Source organism: Leptidea sinapis, chromosome 22 (genome assembly GCF_905404315.1).
Source record: "Leptidea sinapis chromosome 22, ilLepSina1.1, whole genome shotgun sequence".
Classification (NCBI taxonomy): Eukaryota; Metazoa; Arthropoda; class Insecta; order Lepidoptera; family Pieridae; genus Leptidea; species Leptidea sinapis.
The window spans coordinates 4,138,806-4,154,181 of NC_066286.1; the positions used below are offsets into that span (position 1 = coordinate 4,138,806).

The 15,376-nt window shown below is 37.5% G+C and overlaps 1 protein-coding gene across 1 annotated transcript; it reads right to left on the reverse strand.

The window, feature by feature from the left end:
* Positions 1 to 289: 289 nt before the first annotated feature.
* LOC126970770 (ionotropic receptor 75a-like) lies at positions 290 to 10,999 on the reverse strand. Its single transcript, XM_050816842.1, has 6 exons — positions 10,906 to 10,999; positions 9,359 to 9,531; positions 3,391 to 3,582; positions 2,313 to 2,416; positions 578 to 744; positions 290 to 503 (listed from the first exon to the last, which is right to left on the reverse strand). Exons 1-6 carry the CDS (start codon positions 10,992 to 10,994, stop codon positions 290 to 292), a joined length of 939 nt encoding a protein of 312 aa, XP_050672799.1. The 5' UTR covers positions 10,995 to 10,999.
* Positions 11,000 to 15,376: the final 4,377 nt, after the last annotated feature.

A 15,376-nucleotide genomic window follows, 5' to 3' on the forward strand; every position in this document is an offset into this window, starting at 1 on the left:
TCACTCCGAAAATACCACGAGTTATATGACGGAATGGTATCTCACTGTGACGAAATGGTATCTGCCTGTGACGAATATTTATCTGTCATTAACAAAACTGTGTCTGCTTACGATGGAACAGTATATTTATGTGACGGAAATTCATATGCCAAAACGAAACTGTATCTGCCTAAACGGAACGGTATCTGCATGAACGGAACAGTATCTGTCTGTGACGAAACGTTTTGTCTGCCACCATTTTGTTCCAGTAGATTATCTACAAAATAGTTCGTTGTCCTAGAATCAAATATTAATTCTTATTACGGTTACGTTTATATAACAGTTCAAGAAACAATATAATAATGGCTAAAAATATTCCGTAGGCAAGGAGTAGAAGTACTGGATAAAAGTCGATCATGTTAACGGAGTCAAAGCTGCTTCCAGTGAAAGCACACGTAGGTTTCTTTCTATAAATCAGTCGATTTGCATGATCATTGAAGCCAAACTCTTGGTTTCTGTAAAGCCTAGAAAATAATTATGAGTATTATTTCTTACACAAAATAAATATATCTATCATGTTATCGCTATATCGCACTACCCAATCTTGAAAATTTCTTTATATGCAGAGTTCTTTCGGCAGGTTTGCCATGCGACGGCTTGCAGCAGAAATTGAATTTCCTGTAGTCCACATTTTTCGTCCTCGCGAAAATATGCCTCAACCATTCTATAGCCAATACCTAGGTTCATGTTAAAGGCAAAAGGTTTCTGAAAAAAAAAATATTTGAAGGTGGTTTCAATGATGATAGATTAAAATAATTTGTTTGCAAAAATCGTGCTACTTGTACATTCCATGATCAAAACGTAAACGTGGTACTGAATATACTGGTATTTTTAATTTTCTAGTTAGTTTTTTTAGATTGAATGAAGGGATTTTAATATTTGCGAATAAAAATATTTTAGTTATATGTTATATTGAAAGATCACTTAATTCAGCTAGCACGAGATCCCCGAACTAGCTCTTATAATAATTAGCTCAGTTAAATCAAGCATTCATAATTTATAATGGAAATATAAATTCACCGCCATCTATTCGCTTCTAAACGAATTAGATACTTTAATTTTGTGAAACTGTCTTGTCATATCGCACGTTTCTTTTGTAGTTTACAATAAATTACAAGATGGCGCGTATTTATTTAAAAATGATATAAATTAACAAAAATCATATTTTGCAAATTTAAAAATTAAATAATTTTATCAAATTAGTGTAATGTAATCGGTTCTCGATAAATCTACGAAGTTTGAACGAAATCTAGCCGTTTAAAGTGGGTCAAAATCGCGCCCAAAGAAGTCGGTTACAAACATACAAATATACAGGTGAAGCTAATAAAAAGCGTGTAAAAAGGGCTTAAAAGGGTGGACGCGAGTGAGAGAAGTTAGGGAAAGAGGAAGGAAGAAAGGGTAAAGAAGATAAGGTGAATAAACGAATTATAACATTTAAATATACAAATTAATTTGTTTCAACTGGACAATTGGCTCAGTTAGTACGAGCGCTATATTCATATATTTTATCCGAGAAGTGAGGGATGTCACTTAAAAATAACAAATTGTTAGGAAAAGTTAACGTGAGAAAGACCTTAAATCCTTACGTAATTTATACGTCTAGACAGAGTCTTTTGCTGTTTGACAAACGATAAAAACAGGCCAGGAATATAAGTTTAGTGTGCGTGACAAGCTAAGTCTTACACTCGCGATTTGTATATGACACTTTGTGTTAGTGTGCGTGAATTGCTCAAAATATAGGTTAGTTCTAAAGTCAATTTCTTTGACGTTTTCACAGCTGTCATAGACTATCTAGACGTATAAACGATATAAGTTTAAAAGAAATACCTGAACGTAGTGCTTAAATTCTCCTTTCTAATATAATTTATTCAGTTAAGTTAACATTGACACACACGAATGTTATAAATTATACATAATTTTACCTCTTAATTTACCATTTACTTCGGAGAAGTTGAGCTATGAAATGTATAGGCAAGAAACTTCTTGCTACGCTTTAAAATCATCATTTACCGTTTCAGGATCAGTTTTAGTGAGTTAAAAAAAACTAAATAAACCATTAAACATTCAATGGAGTAAAGAGTACATTGTGCGTGCATCAAAGTACACATAGCGTAGTAAACAGTGAACATTATAACATTATGTGAAATATTTTTTTAGAATAATTCTCTTGTAGTAACACAACAATGGCGACAATATGATGCAAGCTAAATCATACATACTTTCTGTGTCATCATTGCAATCACATTTGAGATAAAATATTAGTTAAATATTACCGATTGCATTTTCTTTACTCCCTCTTCTAAACTGAAGAAGTTCGGCTTTTTTCCAGGTGGTGCCACTTTTGTCTCATACATTGCTTTTCTCACAGGTTCTGTTTCTATCTGAAATTTGATATCGACGGCAGTTTAATTTGAACTTAATGCATTGTTTATACTTCTGGTATATGTTGATTCACTAAATTGTTTCATTTTATTTATTAATTATTAGATATGATTACAAACGTTGCTTCCTAATGCCTAATATTATTTCTACGATTTTTTTCTTAATTATATGAAGATTACTTTTACTATAACGGACACGTTATAAAATTATCTAATGGCAATTAAACATTTAAAAAAAAAATATCATAAAATAATGTTCCCGTTGTTTGCTAAATATAAATGGCCGCACAAAAATTTTTGTGCGTGTTTGTGGGTCTAGATGTTTATTGTAGGTACGCTATGCTGTTAAGAGATAAATAATTAAAAATTGTTTTGTAAGCTGACCCAGAAAACGTTGTATTGCCGATATTGAAATCGCGATACAAAAGTAACTGTTGATCGTAGACGGGTGAAAATCAACAAATTTAAAAAAAAAAAATAAGCGTGGACCACCCTTAACATTTAGGGGGATGAAAAATAGATATTATCCGATTCTCAGACCTACCCAATATGCACTCAAAATTTCATGAGAATCCCTCAAGCCGTTTCGAAGGAGTTTAAGTATAAACACCGCGACATAAGAATTTTATATATTAAATATACATGTATCAGTTAGACAAACGTTGTTAGTTCTATTCCTAAATGTATTCGCGGTGAACAAAAGAAAGATTGATATCTTCTTACAGATGTATATCGTCGTCTGTCTTTGTGTTGTTCAGGTGTCGTGTGCAAATAGTTGAAGTAGAATAGAGTGAATGAAAGAAGGTTGTATTTGATTTGTAGATGAAGAATGACATATGATTGACAGAATAGGTAGACGAAGTAATGTTTGAGTTATTTAATGGGTTTAGGTGTACCTATGGCTCGATATAATAATAAAATTACATTTAATACAGTCAGCGTTTGGAAATCTGGAGTCGACAGTTTATACTTACTGACAAGAAATATCGATTATATGAAGTATCCTCCACGCCCACTTCAAGTTTAGAGTTTAACAAGTCCGACAATGTTTTTATCTGGTTTGATTTGGATTGCAATAGAGCCACAATGTTCGCAGAATACGAGGTGTATATTAACACAAAAGCGAAGAACAGAATGAACATTACGGTTCTTCCCAGAGACCCTATAAATAAAAACATTTTTAAGTGTTTATACCCAGATGGCCGTTGGGGCAGTAAAGTCCTCGAATGGCGACCACGTACCGGATTTTTTTTATGAAAATAATGGACGAGACGAGCAGGACTTTCAGCTGATGGTAATTGATGCGCCCTGCCTATTACAATGCAGTGCCGCACAGGATTCTTGAAAAACCCCAAAAATTCTGAGAGGCACAACAACTGCGCTCGTCACCTTGAGACAGGAGATGTTAAGTCTCATTTGCCTAGTAATTTCACTAGCTTTGGCCCCCCTCAGACCGAAACACAGTAATGCTTACACATTACTGCTTCACGCCAGAAATAGGCGCCGTTATGGTACCCATAATCTAGCCGGCATCCTGTGCAAAGGAGCTTCCCACTGGTGCAAAGGAGCCTCCCACTGGTGCAAGGGAGCCTCCCACTGGTAAACCGGATGACGCAGTGTTGGTAGGCCCCCCACAAGATGGACCGACGATCTGGTCATTATCGCCGGAATTCGTTGGAGGAGGGCAGCGCAGGGCCGATCGTCGTGGAAATCTTTGGGGGAGGCCATTGTCCAGCAGTGGACGTCTTCCGGCTGATAATAATGATGATGATAACCAGAGTTCGGCGAACTTGCGCTTGGCAAGAGCTGTCAACCTCGTACCATAAAACTTAAATATTTAGAATACGAGAGAGAGTTCGAAATGTTAGATAAAAGAAGAAGGAATAAGTCGAGAAGTATATCAAGTATATTCCAAATAAACTTAATCTTTTCCTTCTCTCACTGAAAGAAGGGCTTCAATAATAATTCATATTTGTACTAAATTACCTTAGATCATACTCTAGATAGACTTTGACAGCTGTGAAAACGTCGAATAAAATTGAGTTATACAGTTAACCTCTATTTTGAGAAATGTGACAATGTAACATACAAATCGCGAGTGTAAGACGTTGTCGGTCACACACACGAAAGCAATAAACCTGGTCTGTTTTCATCGGCTGTCTAGCAGGAAGAGACTATACATAGAAATTATGTAAAACAATATTCCAGGTGCAATTAATTTTGAACGCTATAAAATAGTTTAAAAGGCAAGATAATTATTAAGAATGAGGTTTATTTTCTCTATAAACAATACTCCACCATACTTCTATTAACATTTTCCTTAAATTAGAGCATAGTTAAAAGTTAAATGAATAGTTATATTGTCTTTAGTAAACTATGATGATGAGGAAAAGGTAATTATAATACTTCTCGTTTATCTAACCCTTCATCTCTGTAGTGGTTCCTTGTTGAGAAATGGCACTTAAAACCATAATTATGATTTCGCTCATGTCTGGCCGCAGTACAGTTTGATCCAGCTGTAAATCAAAGTTAATTGCAATTTTGTGATTCGTGAATAATATTAAGTACACTTTCTCAGGAATTGCGATATATTTCACAAATAGGATTCTAGTGTTTAGTGTTCCTTATCCGGACCAACGGGGCTTTATTATTAAGATTAAGATGTCGGTCTGCCTGTCTGTGAGCCGGCTGTATCTCGTTAACAGCTGTCTAGTTAGACAGTTGAAATTTTGACGGATTATTTATTACTATTGCCACTATAATAAAAAAACGTAAAAATGTTATTGCAAATTCTAAAAAGGGCAGTTGTCCGAATAGCTATTTCACCTGATTCCTGCCGTCGAATTCCACCTTCGCAAGACACGCCACAAGTTAGGAAATTATCCTCACCATCTGGATGTGTGGCGGTCCTCCACAGTGCGGTTTTCAAGGAGCTTTCTTCCACGTTCTACAAAGCTGTGGAATGAGCTTCGATAAAACGCGACATGGGTGCCTTAAAAAAAAGCGCGTTCCCTTAAAGGCCGGCACCTCTCCTGTGATTCCACTGATGTTGCAAGAAAATGTGGGCGGCGGTCATCACTTAACATCAGGTGACCCGTACGCTTGTTTGTCCTCCTTTTTCATAAAAAAGAGACCAAAAGAAAATATTTTACAAAAAGTTTTAATATAGTAAAGAGCTAACTGCAAGTGTGGCTGACTGTTGACGACTTGTCAATCAAAATCGACAGTAATATTAGTTTTGATTACTGTTTCAATCTTGATATATCTCCGTGAGAGATGTTCTTCTGAGAAAGAGAAGAATTTTTCTCTTTACGCTAGTATATTGTAACTCCATTTTTGTGCCCCTATTTCTCTGGCCTAGTTAAGCGTCGATTTAGTCCATATTTGATCAAAGATCAAGTGTAAGAAGCCGAAAAGTAGAATAGGATTGTTGTGTTGTGTCACTTTTTATTACGATGAATAATAATATGAAACAATTCTCTTAAAAAATTAAGCTTGCCGGTATGCTGACGACACCATTTTTGTGGTAACATCCATGGAAGATATGACTGAGATGTTCCCACGCCTTGAGACTGAAAGGGGCATTATATCGGACAATATCGGTCTAGCATTGAACAGAACAAAAGCTAAATTGATGATAGTTGATCGAGCCGGAAAGTTAGCAAATGACATCAGTGACATTCCGGGCATTAAAAACGTTGACCACTACATATACTTGGGCTCCCAAGTCCCAAATCAACAATAACAGCAGCTGTGTCCCTGAGATAAAAAGGAGAATCGTGATGACTATGATTCAACTAAACAACATCTAGAAGAAAAGGTGAATTGGTATCAAACCTAAGACTAGACTGATATGAGCACTGGTTTTCCCTATCTTCCAATATGGAGTAGAAACGTGGACAATCTTGAGCCGGGAAAGGCAAAGGATTGATGGATTCGAGATGTGGTGTTGAAGGTGCATATTAAGAATACCTTGGACGGCGAAATGCACCAATGCATCTATCCTGAACCAGCTCCTAATAAAAACTCGCTTCTCCACCATATGCAGACAACTCTGCGCATTGTGTGGCCAAAATATAAGGAATAGACCACAACGCGGTTGCAAGATACGCGCTGGATAGAATCTGGTGGACGCATATCATCAGCTCCAGATAATACAGACCACGATCCACAGACACGAGGGACGAGACAAAGCTAGTTTGCGAACATTTGTCAAGCTTAGTAATAATTGTTAGGCTCATCCTTAAGAAGGTTTTGCTCCTATTTTGGACACAAAAATTTCAGTCCTACCGTGCCCCCGGATACTCGAAATCAGATGTTTTTCCTTTGTGTCACATTTTTATTTTTGTGATTTTAAAGAAGGACGTTTAATAATTATAATCAACTGCAAGATTTCAAAAACTTAGAACTTAGGAACTAGAACTAGAACGAGCTGATGCTGGGGTGTCTGGTGCACCCCAGTATTAACTCGAACCAATTGACAGCGTACAACGCAGAGGTAGTTGAATTCTCTGGGACCCAGTGCTCTTTGAATGGCTAGATCACTTGACGTTGCGTATAGACGTCTTTTACCACATTTATCACGAGGAGTGTTCCAAAGAGCTATTTCATCTTCGCACAACACGCCACAAATTAGGATATCATCCGCATCATCTGGATGTGAGGCGTTCCTCCACAGTACGGTTATCAAGAAACTTTCTTTCACGTACAACCAAGCTGTGTAATGAGCTTCCTTGTAGGTGTTATCGGGACCATACGACATGGGTACCTTCAAAAAAAAAGTGCGTAATCCTTCCTTAAGGGCGGGCAACGCTCCTGTGATTCCTTTGGTCGAGAGAATGTGAGAGTTGACCTCCAATAAAAAAAACTTGATAATAGTAAGATTTAAATATTTGTTTTTTTTAATACTTACACTATTTTCCAAGTCCAACTTTACACTTTCCCAATACGAATTGACAAATAGCAATATTGACAGCAATATAGTAAGAGCGGCAATACAAATCCAGACCATTGGCTTGAAGGGCAATATAAAGAGATTGTTCTGGTACGATAAAGATGGCTGCCGAAAGACAAACTTTGAAGACGGGGGTGATGGACTAGTTAAAAACTCAAGGACATCTAGTCTTGACTTAGTCATAAATATAATGGAACCTGGAAATTATAAGTAAAAGATTAACGAGGATAAAACTGAAAACAAAATTTTATGAACGATGCGGGACTTGAACCCGCGACCTCTCGCGTTCAGTGCGAGCGCGGTTTCCAACTAAGCCATCCGTTCGAGTGACGTATCATTGATAAAATCTTGTATGCTTTGTTCAACTCGACTCTTGACGACAACGGAAAAACACCGCCGACCATCCCGCGGTGTCAGAGCTCCATGCCTGAAGTACAGTTCCGAGAGAAAACTGTTAGGCGAGCTCTGTTTTCGTTGGCATTTCTCCAATCGTGCTTAGAACTTGTGCCCCTGAGTTGACGCCGGTGCTAACGCGTTTATTCCGGCACTCTTATTCAAAAGGCGTAGTCTCTGATTCATGGAAGTCAGCCCTTGTCCATTCAATCCCAAAAAAAGGAGACAGTTCAATGATATGTTAGACACCGCCAACATGCATTGCTATGCAGACGACAGCACTGGTGATGCCGTATACACGGGCCATGCAGGTCTCTCTCGGGAAAACGTCGACCAGTGCCGGGAGAAACTTGTGTCTTCTATCGAGTCCTCTCTCGAGAAGGTCGCGGAATGGGGTAAGTTGAACCTCGTCCAATTTAACCCCCAGAAGACTCAAGTTTGCGCGTTTACCACCAAAAAAAACCCATTTGCCGTATCACCGCTCTTCGAGAACACTTCTCTTAAAGCCTCGCCTAGTATCGGAATACTGGGTCTCGAAATCTCGAGCGATTGCCAATTCCGTGGCCATCTGGAGGGCAAAGCCAAATTGGCTTCGAAGAAACTGGGCGTCATAAATAGAGCACGGCAATACTTCAAGCCGGCGCACATTCTAGCGCTCTACAAAGCGCAGGTCCGGCCTCACATGGAGTATTGCTGTCATCTCTGGTCTGGCGCACCCCAGTATCAGCTCGATCCATTTGACCGCGTGCAACGCATAGCAGCTCGAATTGTCGGGGACCAAGCGCTCTGTGAACGGCTGGATCACTTGGCGTTGCGTAGAGACGTCGCTTAATTGTGTGTCTTCTACCGCATTTATCAAGGGGAGTGTTCCGAAGAGCTATTCAACCTGATTCCTGCCGCCGAATTTCACCTTCGCACGACACGCCACAATATCATCCCCACCATCTGGATGTGTGGCGGTCCTCCACAGTGCGGTTTTCAAGGAGTTTTCTTCCTCGTACTACGAAGCTGTGGAAGGAGCTTCCTTGTCCGGGACGATACGACATGGGTACCTTCAAGAAAAGCGCGTACACCTTCCTTAAAGGCAAGCAACGCTCTTGTGATTCCTCTGGTGTTGCAAGAGAGTGTGGGCGGCGGTGATCACTTAACACCAGGTGACCCGTACGCTCGTTTGTCCTCCTATTCCATAAAAAAAAACTCTCACGTTGTAGCTTTATCACCCGCATCGTTCATAAAATTTTGTTTACAGTTTTATTTGTGTAATGAATTGAGGTGAGGGAAGTGAGGGTTATTACTTTAAAAACATAACAAATTGTTTACATTAACATGTCAAATATGAACTAGCCACTAACTAATAGATCTATATCAAACTTATTTCTCCAGCAGTTGTTTTGTGACATCACTTATTGAAAGTCAAAAACTACCACCCATTCCAAAACGAATGCCTCAGACCTGAGAAGAATGGGCGCAAAATTTATATTATATATAAATTAAATAAAAATTTTATTATATAAATTAAAAAATCCTTAATACTATTAAAATTTGTATACATCGTTGACTTCTTAATATATTTGTGCAATTAAATATTCACCAGCAAGTTCAGCTTCTCCATTAATTAAATGTCCAACCATGCCATTGTACGAACCGTTCTTATAATAACCCCATGTGTCTGTAAACAGTGAAACTCTGGTCGCGTTCATAAACTCAAATACTGCACCAAGCTCCCGATAGTTTGTTTTGGATACACTGTCTACGTATGGCATTCTGAAATAATAGTTAACATGTTAAAGAAGTCTGTCCACCATGCCATACCATACCATGACCGTGCTTTCTTTTAATGAAAATAAGGGACGAGACGATTAAGACGTTCAGAAGATGATAATTTATACAACCACTATATATACCACTGGTAAAAGGAATGAAGGGCCTATGAAGGAATCGACCATGGACAGAAATGATCCTCAAAAGACTCCTTTTTTTATTGAGATAAACCTGATATGATTTCAGCCAAATTATATTAGGCAAAAATTACGAACGAATAATGATTCTCATTGATTAGAATCAATAGCCAGTCTTGTATTAAGCTTATCATTAACTACGTACTTGTTTTGGATGCTATCTATGCATGCAGAGTCGAATATATTTAAATTGATCTTTATTACTTTACCAGTAGGAGGCATGCATAGGCTGCCGGCTAGATTATGGGTTCCACAACGGCGCCTATTTCTGTCGCGAAGCAGTAATGTGTAAGCATTATAATTGTGTTTCAGTCTGAAGTGCATCGTAGCTAGTGAAATTACTGGGCAATTGAGACTTAACATCTTATGTCTCAAGGTGATGAGCGCAAATGTATTGCCATTCAGAAATTGTGTTTTTCAAGAATCCTGAGCGGCAGTGCTTTGTAATGGGCAGGGCGTATCACTTACCATCAGCTGAACGTCCTGTTCATCTCGTCTCTTATTTTCATAAAAAAATAAAAAAATGTCATAAAATTTAATATTTGGAAAGCCACAGAGTCAAAAGTATGATAAAAATGTCAAATTTCCACCAAGGTAACCGCTTTGCGAAGGCTCAAGGCGAGTTTGTTATTTTTATTGATCATTTCGTGATACCAGTCATACGTAGCAACCGCAAGTACGTAAAATGACAGCCTTTTTTTTGTGCCCGCGTCATGTGATATGTGTGATATTTTTTACCTATTCGATCGCGTAAAAGTTAACTACGATTTGTATGGCGTCGAAAGAGCGCCATCAAGTGAAAGTAGAGGAAAACATCATAGACGGAGTGTTGAGTGCCTGCTTTTTAAAAAACTTTGTGTTTCTTTTATAAAGTTGAACTATCAATTAATAAAAATATCTAAAAACATTCATAATTCTAATGGGAAGGAAGTATTAGGTAAGGACGACCTAAGCATGTGCTCAATTAGATGGGGAATATATTGGAAAAGGGTTATGCCAGGCCAGAGACAGGAATAGAAGGAGAGCGTTCATACGAGAGAAAGTGATACAGAAGGGTGGTCACAACCCTCAGTACTGAGGAATACGACGCAGGGAGGAATACTGGAAAAGGGCTATTTCACGCTGAAAGTCACAAGAGCTTTACACATGTACTGATTTATGTATATAAGAGAAAACTTACCTCAAACTCATCATTTCTTCGTGCGTAAGATTTGTACTTGTAACAATTGGAGCTGCTATAGGTATTCCATTAACATTTCTTCGACGCATCGAAATGGTTGTATGCATTTCCTTTTTTATTAATAGACCTTTCGCAGGGCTCCATTTACCGTATATCTCCATATTCCATTGCTTATTATGTACATGGCTTTTATATGCTGAAATTACTCGTGCAATAATATGTATAATCTCAACGCGAATATAAATGGATTCGACCTTTCGGAACCGTTGCGCCATAGCATCGGAAAAACAAGCTCCCATTGACGCGCGACTAATAGACTTATTGTTAATATCGAGTTTTGTTCCTTTTTGGTTACTTGGAACTTCTTTTTGCTAACCCTACCTCGCTTTAGAACCTTAAATAACCTACTTTGGCAATGTTGCATGTTATTGTGATTACACGCGAATTAAACACGTGCAAACACGAGTGGGAGGCTCCTTTGTACAGATTTCGGATACCACGCCGGCGCCTATTTCACCCGTGAAGCAGTGATGTGTAAGAATTATTGTGTTTCGGTCTGAAGGGCGCCATGGCTAGTGAAATTGCTGGGCGAATCAGACTTAACATCTTATGTCTCAAGGTGACGAGCGCAACTGTAGTGCCTTCAAAAAAAGGGCGTACACCTTAAAAGCCGGCAACGCTCCTGTGATTCCTCTGGTGTTGCACGAGAATGCGCATGTTTTCGCCTCCTTTTTCCATAAAAAAAATAGTTGCGGGCCACAAGCTTCCCAGAACACTTTAGGGGTTCGACGTAGTATTTACTTATAGAAGTTTTAACATATATTTGACGAAAAAGATGAAAAATACACGGCATAGATAAATTATACGTTCGGTTAGAGCCTCTTGGTGCTAGACAACCGATGAAAACAAGCCAGGTTTACTACTTTAGTGTGCGTGACAAGCTACGTTTTATACTCGCGATCTGTATGTCACTCGGTGCTAGTTAGATAGCATTGCTCAAAATAGAGGTCAACAGGTAACTTCAATTTTTTTGGACCTTTTCAGAGCTCTATCTGCGTTGCATAATCTACGTTAGTAATATGTCAATAATACTTACGCATAAATAACTGATAATTATTCTCTATTTCCACAGCGACAATAACTTCGGAATCAATCAAAACATTGTAATTGACTAATGCTTCCATCATAAATTGCTTTGATCCAATAATAAGCCAACGAAAAGGACTACGGAACGCATTTGTAGCATTGGCCTTTAAAAAAACATTAATACAATCAGCAAAAAATTATGATTGAATCATACAAATATAGTGGGAGGTTTTTCACAAGATTCCGGTTAGTTTTCTACCCCAGCGTCGCCATTTTCTGCCGCGAAGCAGAAGCAGGCTTAGATAATTTATACGTCTAGATAGATTATCTTGCTGTTAGACAAACAATAGAAACAGCCTGGAATATTAGTCTAGTGTGTGTGACAAGCTACGTCTTCCACTCGCGATTTGTATGACACTTTGTGTCAGTGCGTGAATTGCTCAAAATTTGAAGCGCGCGAGCGTCCAGAGTACTAATTTTGACGTATAATACAAATGGCTGCAAGAGTAACGGACAATACTCTGAGGTATGTTTGCATTTCGAATTAATTTCGGTCGATTTCCGTGTTATTTATACATCAGGAATCAACGTAATAAGGTACACAATTATTTTTTGTAAATAGTTTACCTATTGATGATTGTTTAGCTGCGGTTGTCATCACTAGTTTTAGTTCCGCAGACTCTCGCTATATGGCTAACAGCGCCAAAATGGCGAATATCCAACAGGCACAAAAGCACTTTGACAGCCGCCAGTCCAGTGGTAAATAGTAGAGCTCAGTGATAGGCCTATACTCGTAACCCTCGTAAGAAAACCAGAATAGGATCGAAGCGACCGTATGTCAAAAAGTCAAATTCGAAGTCATTCGTAGATGAAGTTACGTTCCGATTTAGCGAAATTGCACAATGCGTATTCTCGTAACAACATAAAACCTTAATTGTTGGGAGATGCTTATTTTCCAAAATTTTGTCGTTTGGTTGAGTTAACAGATCAAAACATTATTTAATATAGTATAGATATTCCTTTTAATAGTAGTAGAAATATTTTAGTTTTCATAGAACTGATTGATTGATGAACTGATGATACATAGAAATGATAGGAGAATACCAATTCAGAGCAAATTTGGATAGAATAGAAATTTAACTTCAACAATTTTGAAATTACGAGAATAAGCATCGCAGTAATGCGGAACCAGCTTGTGTTTCTTGACTTAACAATTGCTTAGAGTACCACTTACCATTTTGAACGACGTACTTATTTCGACACTTTTTCTTAAGAAAAAATCTTATATCTAATTGTCATAGGTCAAACCGCGTCAAATCTAATAAGGCACTTTAATGGTGGCACTTGTGGCGTATCGTCTGTCTTTGTTTATCTTATATCTTTAAATGAGAAATTCTTGTAGATATAGGCATATATACATGCCTTTTTAATGAAATTTAGTATTCAAGTTGTTTCGGTGGAGAGAAATCGATTTTAAAAAATGCAGTTTTATCCGTCTTTTAATGAGAAACAGCTACAATAAACTAAGAATACAATGGTGAATTTCGCTACTATTTATATACAAGACTATAATAGCTCCGATGGGACATTGGGTGTTCCGCAAAGCAGTAGACCCGGGTTCGAATCCAGATGTCCTATTCAGATCTCATTTAAATAGAATTTTTCAAATTAAAATTTTTCTTTATCTCTTACTAATTTTTATAACAGATTAATTCTTTCATCCGATGATGAGAGATCACTTAAAAATATCAAATTTCTTAGAACTAATATCATTATAATATAACAATCTTCAAACAAATGTCATAGATAAATCAATAGAAACAACTTGTTACTTACATTTTTTAAAACATACTCAAAATCAGGGCATTTTGCGTCAAAAAGCGTAAGTTCTAAATTTGGAAAACCTCTTTCGCGCGTGTTCCTAGAATCTCTGAATTGTATGAACACTGAATTCATATTCTCCTGCAAGTAATTAGCAAGCTTCAACCTTTTCACTGAAATACACAAATTGATATGTTTAATTTACTTTTTAATGTGCTTATGTCGCCATCAAACAAAATTAAATATATTAATTATATTGTACAATTAAATTACTTGGCCCATGGGGCCCAGAGGCGCGGAGAATGTACAAAGTACCTACTATCTACTCGCCTCAATAGGGCTCCTAGAAACCCATGCGCTGTTATCATTTTCAGTCAACGGATCAGCCTAGCTATATAAATGATATGTATAGATATTTTCATCTACAGCTAGTCAGCAAATATATTCGCTAAGCCATTAAAAATAAGTTTATTCTTTAGAAGATCTAAGTCTACTAGTAATATTAGTTGCATTTGCTGAAATTAAGTACATGACAACACATTACGCTTCAAGCCTAGCAGGGTTATTTTACAAATTATATAGATAAACTAGCTGAGCCGACATACGCTGTTCTTTCTATAGATAAAAATAATGTAGGTACCCACTGACTCGTAAAAAAATAAGTACTCCATGTCACCTTACTTAGCAGTGTAGCACCAAACAAGCCGATTAACGTGTAAATACATAGCCCCATGCACACACACTACTACAGGCCGATACGCGGCCATTATGAGAATTGTCATCGTCTGTGATAGATGAGTTTGCGTCTCAATAAAATATTTTAAAAATGCCGTCGTGCGTTGTGATAAAGTGTAAAAAACGATACTATATAAGTATTTGTGGCCATATATGATTATTTAAGGGAGAAAAAATCGTGTAACTAGTATCCCCCGCAACGCAAAGCATAACGGTGCTTCACTTGCTAATATCACAGCGCAAAGTCCTTCTTTATTTACTCGTCCGTAGTAGGTACCTAAGAATTCGGGAATAATGTAGTCTAAAGCCATCGGAAATTACCACTTTATAATTTCCAATCCTTAAGAGATACACATATGCCATCGCAGACTTTTCTGTAGAACTAAGTATATAAGACACAATTCCACCATACATTATTTTGTTATATATCTCAGTGTTAAAGACAGCGTTTTCGTTGAAAGCTCCCAGAAGGTTTATTTTTTTCCGACAGATGTGTCGGATTATTGGATGCAATAAATATCGCTAATGTATACAAAATGTACAACAAAAACTAAACAAATTATATACTAAAACCTTCCTCGAGATGACATGACAATCAGTGGAGTAGTTATTGAGTTTATCGCGAATAGACAGACAGACACGCGGTGTAGGACTTTGTTTTATTATATGTAGTGATATGCACGTAGGTGTCTTTTTTGTCTATGAGTTAAAAAAAAACAATCTTACGGCTGCTCCAGCACCTGGTATGAGCCACTATACCAGTTGGCCTATGATTGGAATTTACGATATCAGATATCATACGGACTTCATCGTGTATGTCCAAAGAAGA

Bases quoted from the DNA above. Each gene is read 5' to 3' on its own strand.
- LOC126970770 (XM_050816842.1), bottom strand. From the start codon at position 10,994: ATGCGTCGAAGAAATGTTAATGGAATACCTATAGCAGCTCCAATTGTT. The intron at 3,583-9,358 runs GTGAATATTTAA...TTTTATTTATAG, and splicing joins TGGAGAAGCTGAACTTGCTG to GGTCTCTGGGAAGAACCGTA. The intron at 745-2,312 runs GTAATATTTAAC...TTTTTTTTTCAG, and splicing joins GAGTAAAGAAAATGCAATCG to AAACCTTTTGCCTTTAACAT.